The sequence below is a fragment of the Astatotilapia calliptera genome, chromosome 4 (assembly GCF_964374335.1).
Source record: "Astatotilapia calliptera chromosome 4, fAstCal68.1, whole genome shotgun sequence".
Taxonomy (NCBI): Eukaryota; Metazoa; Chordata; class Actinopteri; order Cichliformes; family Cichlidae; genus Astatotilapia; species Astatotilapia calliptera.
The window spans coordinates 36,041,531-36,060,070 of NC_137425.1; the positions used below are offsets into that span (position 1 = coordinate 36,041,531).

Below are 18,540 nucleotides of genomic sequence, written 5' to 3' on the forward strand. Positions count from 1 at the left end.
CAGGTGTTCATTCTCTTTGCTGTAGAGTAAAATTTCATGTTCCTGTTCCAACACTATGTGGTGTTTTTGTGTAGCTTATCTGCATAGCAATTAATTAATTGAAAACCTATAGATAACTTCTTATTTCATAGTATAATCGTTGTGTGCCTCATCTACTCACTGACTATTCACTCACTACTTATAGTCACAGTACTCACTCACTGGATCATCGGGCTTCGTTAGCTTAGCTCGTAGCCGACTCGCTAGCAGCATGGCATCTTGCTCATTGTGTCAAATGTTTATTTACTCCTTCGCCTCCTTTAGCAGTAATGATACTTATAATAAATATAGCCTATTTGAAGCTCTTGAAGCTCTGGGGTGGACAAGGCTGATGCTTAGCCTCGTCCACCCCAGCTGTGAAACTCAGAAACCAGTCTTACTTGTTATCATCTATCGTCCACCTGGGCCTTACACAGAGTTTCTGTCTGATTTCTCAGACTTTTTATCTGATTTAGTTCTGAGCTCAGATAAAATAATTATTGTGGGTGATTTTAACATCCATGTAGATGCTAAAAATGACAGCCTCAACATGGCATTTAATCTGTTATTAGACTCAATTGGTTTCTCTCAAAATGTAAAAGAACCCACCCACCACTTTAATCACACTCTAATGGTAAATGGCCTGTATTTGTATAGCGCTTTTACTATATATACATATAGTAAATATATATATATATATATATATATATATATATATATATATATATATATATATTTACTATATATATATATATATATATATATATATATATATATATATATATATATATATAGTAAATATATATATATATATATATATATATATATATATATATATATATATATATATATATATATATATATATATATATATATACACACACACAAATATATATGCTAGAATGAAGGAATGTTTTAAATAGAAGTTTTCATGTTCTGTGACATATTGTTATATCGAGAGTTTTAGTTTTTAAACTGAATATTGCTAAATGTATTAAATTAGGTTAAAAAAACAGTTTTCAGGTTTTCCGTCTGGTTTACAGTATTTTTAGCTACATTTGATGAGTTGGTGTAGTATTTCTGCTTAGTTCATTCAGATATAATTGAAACTATAGATTTACTTATTACTCCTGTTTTCTTCTAAACATTTTTGGGTGAACACAATAGTTCTACATGTAAAAATGTTACACTAATCACATTAAGTAATATGCAGTACTTTTTTATGGGGTAGTAAAATAATGAGTTTGGCTAATCTCACTTAAGTTTTAGCTAATTCAGTATTTGGTTTCTATTATTTGGCAGCTGAATTAGATTGTTGACTTAAATGTGTTTAAAAAAAAGTGGGCAGTGGTCTTCTTATGTTTACTGTCATAAAATATACCAATACAAACACATTTTACATATTTCTTAAAAAAACAAAACAAAATTATAAACACAGCATTACTGTAGCAAACATGATTGCTCATATCTTACACATTCAATGTGTGCAATTACATATTTAGCAGCTTATGTACAATGTTCATCATTAAACTGAGAACAAAACCTGCAAACAAAACCTTTTTTTATGTAAAATGGTGAAATCTTTAAATACTCAGACATCGTGCATTAAAATGGTCTTGTTTGTAGGAGGATTTGAACAGTAGGTCGATGAAACCGTTTCATTGCAGCTCAAAGAAATAAGGAAAGAGGGGCTGGAGGTAATCAGATCCGTGCATAGGGGGCTGGGAAAACTGAAGAGGGTCGTTTCTCCTCTTCTAGATTGTGTGAACAGTCCTTCCTACCCAGAGCGCATTCCTCTGCTCTCGCTCCAAGCGCGCATGATGGTAGAGGGAAAGATGAACCCTTTGGCAAAATGGGCGCTGGTCCTTTTAGGGCTTCTCTCCCTTATTCTGAACATCGTCCTCATCGGCATCCACTCCAGCAGGGCACCCAAATGTTCCCGTGAACGCATCCACCCGCTGCGAGGCAGACACGACGACCGCACCCTTGTGTTCGCTGACCTCACCCGGGAGGAGTATATGAAGGTCCAGCAGTATTTACTCAAACAAAAAGACCTGGCTATATCCACCAGCCAGATCACAAAGCCATCTGAAAACTTTCTCTTCTTAATAGAACTGTCGCTCCCAAAGAAAGCAGAGGTGCTGGCTTACCTGGACGAGAAAGGCACCAAACCGGTGAGAGAGGCGACGGCAGTGGTTTTCCACGGCGCAAAAGGCTATATCAAGGAATATGTAGTGGGACCTCTCGACAACCCAACATACCACAGAGATGTGACTAAAGAGAGGTATCAGGTGGATGTCCCCATTAATGCGCGTCCGGTCACCATTGGGGAGTACGTCTTGGTTTTTCGTTTTTTTGAAACCGAGATCTTCTCCAAGTTAGAGAAACTCCTTCGAGAAAGCTTTGGGGTAGACAAGAAAAAGACGCTGAACGCGTTCGAGCAGATGCCTCGCGGAGTTCGGTCCGGGGACAGAAAAACCTGGGTGTCTTTCTTCAGGGATATGAGTGGCATGTACATCCATCCGGTGGGCTTCGAAATTCTGCTTAACCACGAAAGCCTAAACATGTCACAGTGGAGAATAGAGAAATTGTTTTATAACGGCAAATATTTTGACTCTGTAGAAGAACTTCAACGCGCATATGATAATGGGTCAGTTAAGAAAATCGTTTATAAAGAGTCGCCTGACTATGGCTCTCTCAAGCCCAGGAGCAAGCCTCTGCAGATCGGCCCGCAGCAGTTTTACTCAGAGGGGGCGCGATACAACGTCAGCAACAACCATGTCCTGTACCTGGACTGGAGCTTCGCTTTCGGACTGAGCTCTCTCACCGGCATGAAGGTGTTTGATGTACGTTTCAAGGGTGAAAGGATCGCGTATGAACTGAGCGTACAGGAGGCTATGTCGGTGTACGGTTCAGTGACTCCAGGGATGATTATTACCAAGTTCCTAGATTCAAGTATCGGCATTGGGCGCTTTGCCCACGAGCTCGTCCGTGGAGTAGATTGTCCTTATCAGGCGACCTACGTGGACACATACCGCTACATTGATGCCCCACTCCCGGTCAGGTTTAGAAATTCTATCTGCATCTTTGAGCACAACATGGGTCAGCCCCTGCGCAGGCACTTCGCCGACTTTTTCCACAACAACTTTGGAGGAATGGCAAACAGCGCTTTAGTGTTCAGGACCATCACGGCTATCGGGAACTATGACTACATGTGGGATTTCATCTTTTACCAGAGCGGATCAGTGGAGGTCAAAGTTCACGCAACCGGCTACATCTCCTCTTCCTACCTGCTTCCCGGGAGTAAAACACACGGACACCAGGTGGCTGAAAATGTCCTGGGCAACATTCACACGCACTTCATTAATTTTAAAGTGGACCTGGATGTACTTGGTGAGTGACGTACACATTTAAATGTGATTTATTTATTTATTTTTTGACAAAACCGATGTAAATGTAAAGCTTTGCAAAATTAAGCAAACAAGTCTGTTGTCAAAGGCCAAATTATTTGGATATAAGTCCCCCTTTTCCACTCCACACGGTCCTCTTTACTTTCTCTGCTGGTCAGAGTAAATGTTAGCCCCTTAAATATGAGAAATAATAGTACAAGTCCTTTTTAATAAAAGCTATATGTTATATGTTTAGCTGATGTCACATTCCAGATGTGGAGGACGATTCCCCAAAATTACAAAAACAAAACAGCAACTTCGTATTAGAATTTTCTGTATTTTAGAAAAACAAATAAACCAAATCAAATCATATATAGTGCAGTGTATAGTATTATAGCCTTTAGTTTACAGCCTCCTAATAAATATGTCACACTTGATAAAAGTAAATATAAATCCATACAGGCAATAAGCTGTTTGCACAAGTGTGCCAAGCAGGAACACACACACAGACACAAATCCTACTATACATTCCACAGCACTTACACATTGCCCACAGAGTCCACAGTGAAAACAGATCTCCTCTGGTGTTTCTTACTGCAACCAAAGGCAATTTGTGTTTTACTGCTTATGTTCAGCATTACAGCTGCTTATGGAGCCACGATGCTTTTATGCACAATGTAAGCTTCTAGGCATCCTTACCTAAAGAAATCAGTTCCAGTCCTGTGTAATTCTTTTTAATCTCATCTATGTATTCATCAGCCACTCATCTCGCTGAGTGTAAATAACATAAAGACCACCTTCCACACATTCACTGAAGCATAGAAATGCAGAAAAGAAAACAACATTTTGCCACATTTCCTCTGCAGGTGTGAAGAATGTATTCCAGACCAAAGATATGGAGTACATGAATGTGTCACTGCCATGGATGCCTGATCACTACGCCATGATCCCTAAGCTGGTGGAGAAGCAGCTCAAAACAGAAAAGGTCTTCTTCATTTTTATTCAGTTGCATTTTTCATAACCTGCAGAGAATAGAAACAGCAGCGCACACGGGTCAGGAAATGTAGCAGCAGTGTGATGCAGCTGGCAACAAGGTGCTGGGTTAGAATCTCATTTCCTTTCCATGGTTTCCTCTGGGTTTCCAACGCCATTCTTCTTACATTAAACGGTCATCCTTATTGGCAGTTGGTGGACTGTATTTGATTGGCTAAATATGGTTTTAGACTACAGCACTTAGAATTCAAAGACATTTTTTCAGAGTGCATGAAATGCTGATGCCTAGCTTCCTTACCAACAGTTCTCAAAGATGCATTGCCAGAAATAGTGGATATTGAGTATGAAAGCATGCTTGTAGACCGCACACTGAGAGAAACCCATGTCACACTTTTATAGTACAAATGAAATACATTTCCACGCTCTTAAAACTAGAAGATTTAATGTTTTGTTTTCTCATTTAAAGAGAAAAGAGAGGGAAAGACAACACCAGTAATGAAAGAAAATGTTATGGTGGACGTGTAACCACACTTAAATATCATCCTGCTACAGTTTCCCATCACCTGCACAGACTCTGTGTTATACTGCTATTAACAACACAAGCTCTTGTTCTGCTCAGTGAAGTTGAAGTTGAGCCAACCCCAGTGAGTCTCCACTGGAGAATCACTGGATGAATGATGGGACCACTGGAACAACCTGATTCCAGACTTATGCACAAAATAAACAGGTGAAAAAAAGGTACTTAGTAGTTCTTAGTGTAAAACGAGCAGGGTTGATCCAGAAAGGTGAAAGAACACAAAAGGATACACAGGTGTGATTGAGACTCATTCAGGGTTGGACAGACAGTTACAAAGACAGCAGACACTAATAATAATAATAATAATAATAATAATAATAATAATAATAATAATAATAATAATAATAATAATAATGATAATAATGATAATAATAATAATGATAATAATGATAATAATAATAATGATAATAATAATAATGAAAATAATAATAATAATAATAATAATAATAATAATGATAATAATAATAATGATAATAATAATAATAATAATAATAATGATAATGATAATAATAATAATAATAATAATAATGATAATAATGATAATAATAATAATGATAATAATAATAATAATGAAAATAATAATAATAATAATAATAATAATAATGATAATAATAATAATAATGATAATGATAATAATAATAATAATAATAATAATGATAATAATAATAATAAAAATAATAATAATAATGATAATAATGATAATAATAATAATGATAATAATAATAATGATAATAATAATAATAATAATAATAATAATGATAATAATAATAATAATAATAATAATGATAATAATAATAATGATAATAATAATAATAATGATGATAATAATAATAATGATAATAATAATAATAATGATGATAATAATAATAATGATAATAATAATAATAATAATAATAATGATAATAATAATAATGATAATAATAATAATGATAATAATAATAATAATGATGATAATAATAATAATGATAATAATAATAATGATAATAATGATAATGATAATAATAATAATAATGATAATAATAATAATGATAATAATAATAACGATAATGATAATTATGAGCAGACTTGAACCTCTGAACATGTTCCTTAAACAATATATATGTTTATCCCTTTTTATTTTTTTTAATGTTTATTACAAATTTGAAAATGGGCCTTTAGTCTTGTTAAGCACTCTATATCCCACGTCTGCCTCCACCATAGAGTCAACAATGTTTCAGGAAGACTCAAATCCAGAATCCAGAACCGTCTTCCTTTTGTGCCATCCACATGAGACGCATACAGAGCAAACTTGTCAGAATGTAGTGAATGTTTAACTTAAATAGATAAGGTTTGCACATATAGGGATAGAAATGGGCTGTGACTGCACTCTCATGTGAATGTACTATGGCAATGAGCATGTTTTCTCCATATTTTTCAACCCTTTAAGTTCTGCCAAGTGCATGAGCTAGGTGGCATCTTTCTTTGTGAAGAAGCTTTAGTCTTAACCAGCTTAAGCCTGTTGCCTTTAAGTCTTAGACTGTGGAACTGGATTCATTCATTTCCACTGACTTTGTTTAATACTGTAAGGTTGTGTCATTTTTCAGGCCAGTTCTCTAAAGGAACCGGTGTATCAGTAGGTATCAGCACAAGTGTCAGTAACCAGGCTAGAGCAGAGTGTTTCCTTTAGTCTCTTTTTTATGGTTTTCTAGAAAACCATGTAATGCTGGGCTCACACTGTGCGATTTTTGGCCCATTTTGAGCCGATTTTTGAGTCGTGCGACCGTTTTGGCGATCGGCCCGATTTTGGCCTTCATCGTGCGTCGTGCATCGTGTAGTATACGTGGGGTAACGAGAAGCGATTGACACCTCACGACGAGCTCCCGATCATCAATCGCTTGGTCGTGAGGATTTCAAACCGGTTTGAAGTCCTCGCGACCGTCGTGAGGGTGTCACCACAGTTTGTCACACTGCTCACGCGCAAACACAAATGTCAGCGAAAAAGATGGAGCAGCACGGCTGTGCAGCGTGTGATCTGGACACAAGCGATGGAGGCACAACTTGTAGAACTTTGGAAAGCTCATCCGAGCCTTTTCGATGTGGCATCACAAAATTATCACGACCACAACAACCGTGAAAATAGTTGGATCTACACTGCTGCTCAATCACAGCTGATCATGTTTTTCATTAGCAATTTAGCAAAGTTGATGGTGGTGGTGTGTCTGTGTGAGTGAAAGACAGAGAGAGAGAGCGCGACAGATTTTCTGTTATAACCTTCATTTTATGGACGCACAGTGTGACTCAGGTCGCATCAGAGCATCGGGCCGTATAGTGTGAGACCCTGCATCGTGACCTATGAACTTCTCACCCCTGCGAGTCAATCGTGCAGTTTGAGCAGGAGCTGAATCGCGCGACTGAAAAAATCGCACAGTGTAAGCCCAGCATAATCAGGTCAATAAATAAAAGTGACCATAAGCTTTAAGATCTTTGTACTGAATCAGTCAGAAGACGCCAGACTTAACCACTAATCATGCAGCAGATTACCAGGAGTCACTTGCTTTCACTTAAAAATAGACTAATGACCGTGACACCTTTGCAGGAAGCTGCCTTGCGTTATGACACCAAGACACCACGCTACCTGCACATTGCCAGCAACAAGACCAACAGGTGGGGCCATCAGCGCTCATACAGGCTGCAGGTGTATAGCTTTGCTGGGGACCACCTTCCAGAGAGTGAGACAGAGGAGAAGGCGATGTCCTGGGCCAGGTAGGACTGAATGATAGCAAAATTAAAAAACAGCAAATCGAAACACGCACATTAAATTTGACTCATTGTAAATGTCTACTTTATCTTAAAGAAATAAAGCTAGTGAAACAGGTCATTTGAGTAATGGAACAGGTGGGCTTGGACAGGTGTGTAGTATTGATTTTATTTTTTTATATATACCCAAGTTAATGTGTCATGACCCAGTGCTTTGGCCTTTGAACTTGAGTTTTTCTGTTTTGCACGTTTGAATCCAAGTCTGCGGTTTTTTGTTTGCTCAGTGTTAGCACTACATTCTCGCATCTATTGCATATTATTGCTACTCTGGGGTAAGTATATCTACTGCATGACATCATGTTTTGTAAGGATGCCATGTGTCTGTATCATCTCTCTTCTGTTAGACCCTCTTACCCAAAGAAACATCAGCCAAATCATGTTTAATACCATCTGTTTCATTGGCTGGGGCTGTGCTGGGCGCATGCTGGCTCCTCTGGGGACTCTCCCTAATTACCTCATGTGTATTTTGAGCCATCAGTTTTTCATACTGTTTGTTTTCCCGAGTATTAATCGCCACATGTGGATCACTGGAGTTTCTTATTTTGCTGTTTGGAATTTTCACCAGATAGTTTTTTGTTACTTTGCCTGCAAGTCATATTTTGGGTCCAGATTTGCCACTAAACATGACATAATGTCACTTTGAACATGCAGCTAATATCGGGGTTTTCTAAGATGGAGTCCACGCATGTTTGCCTGCAGGTATAAGGTTGCTGTTACCAAGCATAAGGATGTAGAGCGGACCAGCAGCAATCTGTACAATCAGAACAACATCTGGACTCCAGCTGTTGACTTCAGCAAGTACATTGAAGACAATGAAAGCATAGAAGACGAGGTATGTCTGATAAACTAAACACCAACACAATATAACGGCACTCGATTATTTACTTAATCGTGATTTGTCTGCAGGACCTTGTTGCCTGGGTGACCACCGGATTCCTGCACATCCCTCATGCCGAGGATATCCCCAACACCGTAACGGTGGGCAATGGGGGTGGGGTCCTGCTGAGGCCCCACAACTACTTTGATGAGGATCCATCCATCCACTCTGCGGATTCGGTGTACTTTGAGCCAGGCAGCGAGAACAGCTGTGAGCACAACAGGATGGCTTGCCTCACTCGTGACACCTGCAGCCCCAACCTGGAGCCATTCAGCTACCATGGCTTTGATGGAGTCATGAATTTTAATGACTGGAACTGATTTTTATTTAATTTATTTTAATTTTTTTAATTTAATTTAAATTTTTTTGCATTATGTTGTGGAGCTTCTGAGGCCTGACAAACTCACACGTGCTTGGCCTTAAGTAATAATCATGAAGGCCATTAAAGCTGTTTCTAAAGGTAAAAAAAGGCACCAGGCAGCATTTTATATAATATTCATAATTTTTCTCTAAAGACACATTTAGTCACTTTTTTTTACACATCTACCAGGAGTTAGACCTGACCACCCAGTTCATGTCATGTTTTTCAAATGTATTGAAAAGAGTTTTGCACAACCTTCATTCATTGCAGCTTGCATTTGGTTGCAGCTTGCATCATGCAAAACGGTGATGAAACATAAGAGACTATCCTGTTAGGCTGTAATAGGCCTTTGCATGTACAGTAGATCACGTGTCCTATACAGTAAGACCAGTGTCTATACTCTATATCTGATTACGAGTATAATAACAAAGTTGACTCTAACACGATGAATCTCCCAATGCCAGATGTCTTATTCTAAGCTGGTCTACAAATTACAGCTTGCTGGCTAACTAGCTATTATTGCAATAAGGCAAATGTTAGTTATACAGTTTTGTTTTGTTACATGGTAACATGATTTACTAATGGTTAAATATGCTACCATTTGACATTATATGTCAGTATTACGAGTTACATCAGCTGGTCAAATAATTCCTCAACATGACTTTTCTACTGATAATGTTTGCAAGCAAGAGCCACCGAAATGGAACTGTGAATATGTGTGGTTATAAAATGTTACATTTATTTGCCTGCACAGTTTCTGATTTGTTTCACCTACTTTCAGTTATGATTTTATACGAATTAAAGGATTTGCTTTCATTGTTTATTTTATTTTTTTACCGCTTGCATGTCTTTGATATAGTTACAGTTATCACTGAATACTAAAAAATAATTATAATCACTAGACCCAAAAACCCAAATGCAGAAACCTTGGAGGTAGAGCAAAATCCAGATATTCAAAAATCATTGCAGGCAGGATTCAGGGTAGTCAGTATAAACAACACAGTCAAGAGGTAAAGTTTATATAAGACTCTGAAAGATCACACATGATAAACCCAAATAGGAACAAATAGAGTTATGACAACAGCCCAACTTATACGGTATCTTTAAAAAACACAATTTCCACAGCAGAAAACACTCACTGATTGTGACGTTCAAAGAGAAATGTTTGGTGTTAATATGGAAATCTCTGGAAGAAAATGAATAGCACTTGGTTTCGACAAGGTGAGCTAGTATTTAATAAAAATAAATCAAACTGAATGATGATCTTTATTTCCTCCTTTTATTCATATTTAAAGTTTTATGATAACATTATATACTGAAAATGAAATAAAATAAATTATTAAGAAAAACAACAAAAAACTGTTTGCATAAATAAATCAAAGTGGATTTGAATTTTTAGTAAAAAGTTTAACCTAAATATGAATATGAAAATTAAACCTAAACTTTTCATAACTCAGTTTCTTTAAAGAGTTGTGGTAAACTATGACATCAAACCAAAACAAAGAAAAACGGGAATATTGCAGTAATAAGTCAAAATGCTCCCAAATATGATTCTCTGGTTTTCTTCCTGATGATGGACTGCAACACAAGCTGTGATGTAAACACTGTAAGCTGCACTGCTGTGGCTCCGAGGTGGGACTACTAAACATTTGACTAAAGTTGGATTCAATCTGGATGTTTTTCAACAGAAGCATTCAGAGGAATGTTTTTGTTGTTGTTTTTACTAAAATACTCTTTGTTTTGTTTTATCTGTAACCATTCTTATCAACTCTATCGCACACTCATACACACGCACAAAGATAAGACCATATCCTATTCCAGTAGGGAGGAAATGGAAAGCACATGTGAAAGTCAGAGTAAGTCGGTCTACACTGCAGAATTTATGGGAACTGCTCTAAAGGTTCATGTGCAGGTCAGTGACCGTATGAGCATGAACCCTGGTGAAGCTGAACATATGTTTTTCTGCTTCAGATGCACAAGGAAATGTTTATGTTTAAGTGCTCACTTTTTTGGCTCTCTTGGCTCTAGGACAGGAAAAAAAGGCAGGGGGGAGAAAATAGGAGGAAATATGTTAAAAGGGGGGCTTACTTGAGTAAGGCAGTGACAGGATGTGAAGATCCTGAGGGAGAGCAGAGCAAAACAAAACTATAACTATGTAAGAGTAAAGGCTCTTGACTCTGAGGACCTTCCCATCAAGCAGATAACAGTCAGGTAACCAGTTAACTAAGCACTTTGTCTTTCACACAGTTAAAAGTGTGGGGGGGAAACCCAAAATTCATCCAATGAAAATGTTAAAACTTAAAATGATTTATTCTGTCTTTGACTTTGGCACCGATGCACAAATAATTGAATAGAATTCAATTATATCTTGAAAACTGGGCGGAAACAACTTCCTGTTAAACTAGGTTCAGGGAGGGGCAACTTGTTCCAGGAAACAACACGAGCGCAACAGTTTTAACCCTTAATCTGCATTTATGTCTGACTAACTGGGGTCAGTGTCTTGTCCAGGGATATTAGGTATGGGATCATGGAACCACCAACCTTCTGATTAGTAGATGACATGACATAGAAGATGACTCTTCCTCCTGAGCTACTGCAACACCACAGGGCACATGTTCAGGACCCACAAATATCACATTTGACCTATATTGAGATTATCTTTGTTCATCGAGATCATTCTATTCACGATCACGATCCTTTCCTAAACAGCACCAAGTATTATCCCTAAACTGACACAAAGAGTGCATAAAAGTATACAAACACATCAGAAAAATGATCAGTTTACCAAGGGGTAAGAAAAGACAGTTGGAGAGCTTTTCCTTTTCGTGCCCGTTTCTGTGGAACAACCTCCCTCAAGATACAGTGGGGCAAAAAAGTATTTAGTCAGCCACCGATTGTGCAAGTTCCCCCACCTAAAATGATGACAGAGGTCAGTAATTTGCACCAGAGGTACACTTCAACTGTGAGAGACAGAATGTGAAAAAAAAATCCATGAATCCACATGGTAGGATTTGTAAAGAATTTATTGGTAAATCAGGGTGGAAAATAAGTATTTGGTCAATAACAAAAATACAACTCAATACTTTGTAACATAACCTTTGTTGGCAATAACAGAGGTCAAACGTTTACTATAGGTCTTTACCAGGTTTGCACACACAGTAGCTGGTATTTCGGCCCATTCCTCCATGCAGATCTTCTCGAGAGCAGTGATGTTTTGGGGCTGTCGCCGAGCAACACGGACTTTCAACTCCCGCCACAGATTTTCTATGGGGTTGAGGTCTGGAGACTGGCTAGGCCACTCCAGGACTTTCAAATGCTTCTTACGGAGCCACTCCTTTGTTGCCCGGGCGGTGTGTTTTGGATCATTGTCATGTTGGAAGACCCAGCCTCGTTTCATCTTCAAAGTTCTCACTGATGGAAGGAGGTTTTGGCTCAGAATCTCACGATACATGGCCCCATTCATTCTGTCCTTAACACGGATCAGTCGTCCTGTCCCCTTGGCAGAAAAACAGCCCCATAGCATGATGTTTCCACCCCCATGCTTCACAGTAGGTATGGTGTTCTTGGGATGCAACTCAGTATTCTTCTTCCTCCAAACACGATGAGTTGAGTTTATACCAAAAAGTTCTACTTTGGTTTCATCTGACCACATGACATTCTCCCAATCCTCTGCTGTATCATCCATGTGCTCTCTGGCAAACTTCAGACGGGCCTGGACATGCGCTGGCTTCAGCAGCGGAACACGTCTGGCACTGCGGGATTTGATTCCCTGCCGTTGTAGTGTGTTACTGATGGTGACCTTTGTTACTTTGGTCCCAGCTCTCTGCAGGTCATTCACCAGGTCCCCCCGTGTGGTTCTGGGATCTTTGCTCACCGTTCTCATGATCATTGTGACCCCACGGGATGAGATCTTGCGTGGAGCCCCAGATCGAGGGAGATCATCAGTGGTCTTGTATGTCTTCCATTTTCTGATGATTGCTCCCACAGTTGATTTTCTCACACCAAGCTGCTTGCCTATTGTAGATTCACTCTTCCCAGTCTGGTGCAGGTCTACAATACTTTTCCTGGTGTCCTTCGAAAGCTCTTTGGTCTTGGCCATGGCGGAGTTTGGAGTCTGACTGTTTGAGGCTGTGGACAGGTGTCTTTTATACAGATGATGAGTTCAAACAGGTGCCATTCATACAGGTAACGAGTGGGGGACAGAAAAGCTTCTTACAGAAGACGTTACAGGTCTGTGAGAGCCAGAGATTTTCCTTGTTTGAGGTGACCAAATACTTATTTTCCACCCTGATTTACGAATAAATTCTTTACAAATCCTACCATGTGGATTCATGGATTTTTTTTTCACATTCTGTCTCTCACAGTTGAAGTGTACCTCTGGTGCAAATTACTGACCTCTGTCATCATTTTAAGTGGGGGAACTTGCACAATCGGTGGCTGACTAAATACTTTTTTGCCCCACTGTATTCGGCAGGCTGCTCTGTGGAGGTTTTTACAGCTAAGCTGAAGACACATTTGTTCATCCTACATGTCTTAATTCTGTGGCTTTTAGTTTTTACATTTGTATTGTTTTTAACTTGTATTGTGTCTTTTACCTGTATTGCTATGTATCGCTTTTATTTTATTTATCTCTTTAGTTGTACAGCACTTTGTTTGAAAGCGCTTTATAAATAAAGTTATTATTATTATTATTATTATTATTATTATTATTAAATTCAGACACCCTGATACTCAAATTGAAAACAATAGACGCAGGATGGTCCATTTTTCTCAAATTTCTTTGCAGCAACTGAAAATGGTACCCAGTAGTTTGTATGGCGCTGTGTGCCATTGTTGTCTAACAACACTGAGACACGTTCCTATGAAGATAACAGATTGCCTTTAAAGAGAAAATAAAATTGAACTGGAATCAGACATACATACATGACATACATGACATACATGACACCGGTCAGTCAGAAGTGCCAGCTTGATGCCAGATCTGGGCCAGACCTGTTTTCTATGAGCCAGGGCCACATAAACCAAACCCCAATTAAGCCAGATGTGGCATGCCATCACATAGACAGTGCCATCTATGCCAGGCCTGGCCCATATCTGGATGACATACCACTTACAATGCTGGAAGTCAGCCAGCATTGCTGGCTTGACACCAGATCCGGGCCAGACCTGCTTGCTATGTGGGGAGCTGTGAACATGCCCTTGAATAGCTAGAATAGCTATCTCACAGTGCAGGACAAAGGGTCTGCACTTGACTGTCTTCCACCTGTAGTTTTAGCTCATCCATTTTGTTCACAAGAGACTTGTTTATTTTAGTAGGTGCTGGAGCCTGGAGGAGGCGGATTGGTCCAAGGCAGAGAAAGTGCTGGGTAGGCCAGAGCTGAGCAGAGTGGACAGCTCCAATTAAATGTACAGTCACAAAAGAAAAAGAAAAAGTACAAAAGAGAAAACACGTTCATCTGGTGTGTGTGCTGAGGTGATGTGGTAAGTACTACAGTGGACCAACCTGCAGACCCTCAGCCAGCGCAGGGGTTGGCTCAGATGATGGTCGACATGGTGACCATGCAGGAGCAGCAGGTGGTGCACTGCCTCTGCCTCGGCCCTCTGCTTCACTTCATCAGGCCATTTAAACGTGGTCGCTTTGTATTAGCTCTTGTTTATAAGATTGGGGAAACCTGCAGTCAGCTGAGACTGAAGAAGTCACTTGGATGAGTGACGAAATATTTCTCCCACAAAACGCTACGTCCAGATGAACAGAATCTACTTTTTGGAGATTTGCTTTCCTGGATGATTGAGCATCAAGACATTAGCTCTTGTGGATAATGCAACGTGATATCTGCGATAAAGCAGGCACTGTTTCGGGTCATCTCCTGAGTCAGCATCCGAAAATAGATACTGACTGACCAGGGCACATCATGTCTCGCACACTGAAAGAGCTGTATGAATTACTGGGTGGGAGGATAAACACAATTGGGATCGCGGGTTATACCCTCTGTTGTTTGAAGTGCAGAACGTGCACCAGGCCTCCACGGGGAGAAGGTCCTAGTCCGGTTAAAATAAAGATTCAGTACGTCCTGGACCTTAGAGCAAAGCTGCACATTTTGGGGAGGTTATTGCAAGAGAATTTGCTCGAGGCCCAATAACATCAACAGCGCCTGTTCAGTAGAGGGGCTACACTCAGGCAATTTTCGTTGGGAGATAGAGTGCTTGTGTTTCTCCATTCTTCTAGTTCCAATTTACTCAACAAGTGGCAAGTGGGGGATATTGACTATGAAGTGATCAGGTCAGACAGGGTAGGAGTCGCACAAGTATATCATCTCAACCTCCTTAAAGCATGGAAAGAGGCTGAAACCACATTTCTGGTGAGCCTGGTGAAGGAAATAGATGAGTTGGGGCTGGAGGTGTTAAATTCCACCATTCCTGCCTCCCTCCATTGTGTTGACCATGTCACACAGGTCCAGAGAGCGGATGTTGCCACGTTGTAACAGGATTTTGTTCAGACAAAATTGGCCAAAATGAGTTTAGAAGTATAATGAGAGACTGGCCTGGCTGAAGGGATCTCGGCACATAACAATGCTCGCAGAGACACCCGTCCACAGGACGAGCTCTCCAGGAGAAGCCAGCTTGGAACCACTAGGGCACCACTAGGGCCACTAGGGCACTAGGAAGGCCCAGAGCCCAGCCATTTGGCTTTTCTACCTTTAAAACCCGGAGAGCAGCCAAATGGCTGGTAGGCTTTTAGCTAAGCTTTAGCTTCAGGCAAGTGGAAGCTAAATTGGCTAGTCATTCATATGTAAATTGGGTTGTTACCTGGGAATTCTGGAGGGAGGGGAGTGGGGGTGTGTGGATGAGGGGGTGGGGGAGCTGCTAAAAGCGGTGAGCTTCCTTTTGTTTCATCTTGATGCATTCTCAATCATCCAGGGAAACAAATCTCCAAAAGTCACCAACTTGGAGTGTTTCAGTTTGCCATCTTAGGGAGAAATCAACACACATGGGTGTATGTCCTTTGTTGCTGAGATTTATTGATAAAAACAGTACAAAAAATCAACCATTTGTACACATTTTTACAAATAATAATAAAAAGTGAGTGAGTACATTTCAACATTTTCAGCAATCACTCACAATCCTGGCACTGCCATGGTATCTGTAGTCTGCATTTACCACATGTGTATCTGTTGCAGTGAACACATCGCACAGTGGCATGATTGTTCTTACAATTGTGTTTGACCTGACACATGGCTCTTTTTCCAGGGCTAGGTGTGGAGGGTTGTGTCAAAGGCAACTGTTCTTTTCTTGCCTTCTTCGCAGCTACATGAGAGTGAGCTAACTCCCTTGCAAGCTCCACCAGGAAGTCCACCCGTCTTTCCTTCGTCCCGGAGCATGCTTGATACAGCACATGTGCATTCAGTGCTGCCATGTCAATCATGTTATAAAACACGGCAACTGGCCAGCGCCGTGTTCCTTTGCGGACAGTGTACTCCCGAACCATCTGGTCCATCACATCCACGCCACACTTTGTTTTGTTGTAAAGGGTGACAGTGTTTGGCTTCCTTTTGGTAGTGTTATCAGTCTGAACCACGCCGTGCATGCTGCTAAGAATATAGACTGTCTTCTTCCGTTTGGCCGCATACGCCGTCAGCGTGGCAGCAGAGGTTGAAAACACCTAAGAAATAAGATAAATTGTTATTTCCATAGCACTTTTACACACAATGAAACACATAAACATAGAACCAGAAAAGACCTGCAACATACCTGAGTGGTGAATTCATTGCGATCTGTCTGTCTAGTGGATTGAGGAATTTCCCTGCGAATCTTGTTGACTGTGCCGAGGATGGTGGTTTTCCGTCTAAGAAGTTTTTGCGCAAGTGAAAGCGATGTGAAGAAATTGTCCGTGGTAACATTTCTGCCCTTGTCTAGGAATGGTTCCATCAGCCTCATTACTACATTTTCAGAAAGTCTCTCCCCAGTGGGACGACTGGGGTCCTTGCCAAGATATGGGAAGACATTGCAAATGTACTTGGATTTTAGGTCGCAAGCCACCCAAAACTTGATCCCAAACTTGTCAGGTTTACTTGCAATATACTGCAGGAAACAGCACCGAGTCTTTGATGGGAAAAGCTGTTCATCAACGGTGATATGTAGACCAGGGTTGTAGCACGTGATGCAGTTGGTGACAAATGATCCCCACAAACTGGAAATTGCAGCGAACTTATCAGTCTTTGCTCGATCACTGCGGGTGGACTTGTCATCAAAGCGTAGGTGTTGCATGATTTCTTTGAAGCGGTTTCGTGCCATAGTTCCAATTATCTGTGGGTTTCCCAGGTTTGCTGACCAGCAGTCATTTAGAGATGGAACCCTGGTAACCCCCCGCAAGATGACAATTGCAATAAATGCCATTAGTTCAGGGAGGTCCATGAACCAATGAACATCCTCCGTTTGCTGTGCATGTTGAACAGTCCATTCTTGAATGCTACGAAGCATGTCAAGAGTGATGAAACACAGGAAGCTCCGAAGGCGACTCGTGATATTTCTCCTGGCCTTAGCCGTTGGCTCTCCATCTGCAGCGTACGCTTCTATTGGGGTGAAAGGGAGACAGGTCCCCACCTGTTCTTCACGCCACACTGTGCCATCTTTCGCTGTCTCAGTCCCCAAACAAGCTCTCTTTTTAGGTGCAGAAGCAGTCTCCTCATCTGCAGTGTGAACAAATTCAAATTGTGAGCAATGGGAAGGTCCAGTATCTCCTCCTCTGTATCAGAATAATGTCTGAAATATCTTACTTACAAACTACATCCACTTACTTATTTGAAATGAAATAGGAAATAACATGAAATGCAACTAACCAGAAGACTGATCAGACAGCTCTGAGTCCGAATCCGGCTGAACTTGTAGGTCTTCTCCATCCGAGTCACAAGGGTCGACTTCCCTCAGGATCATTTCCAAGGCCTGCTGAGTGGTGAGTCTTCTCTGCATTTTCTTTCCTTGGAGAGGAGGTCCGTACACCACAGAATTCTTCAGGGCAATGAAGGATTAGGCTAAGTGTAGTGAGATTGTATCATATATATAGGGCTTGGCTTCCTGATCAATGCTCCACTACCAAAAGGAAGCCAAGCCCTGCCACCCTTTACAACAAAACAAGGTGTGATCACATTGATGCCACAATGGACGACTGATCAATGCTCCACTACCAAAAGGAAGCCAAGCCCTGCCACCCTTTACAACAAAACAAGGTGTGATCACATTGATGCCACAATGGACGACTGATCAATGCTCCACTACCAAAAGGAAGCCAAGCCCTGCCACCCTTTACAACAAAACAAGGTGTGATCACAGGGCTTGGCTTCCTTTTGGTAGTGGACAATTGATCAGGAAGCCAAGCCAAGGTAAATGCAGACTACAGATACCATGGCAGTGCCAGGATTGTGAGTGATTGCTGAAAATGTTGAAATGTACTCACTCACTTTTTATAATTATTTGTAAAAATGTGTACAAATGGTTGATTTTTTGTACTGTTTTTATCAATAAATCTCAGCAA

The 18,540-nt window shown here is 40.3% G+C and overlaps 1 protein-coding gene across 1 annotated transcript; it reads left to right on the forward strand.

The window, feature by feature from the left end:
* Positions 1 to 1,775: 1,775 nt before the first annotated feature.
* Positions 1,776 to 9,827, forward strand: aoc2 (amine oxidase copper containing 2). Its single transcript, XM_080300594.1, has 5 exons — positions 1,776 to 3,411; positions 4,274 to 4,392; positions 7,553 to 7,719; positions 8,473 to 8,605; positions 8,680 to 9,827. Exons 1-5 carry the CDS (start codon positions 1,836 to 1,838, stop codon positions 8,968 to 8,970), a joined length of 2,286 nt encoding a protein of 761 aa, XP_080156720.1. The 5' UTR covers positions 1,776 to 1,835; the 3' UTR covers positions 8,971 to 9,827.
* The last annotated feature ends 8,713 nt before the right edge of the window (positions 9,828 to 18,540 follow it).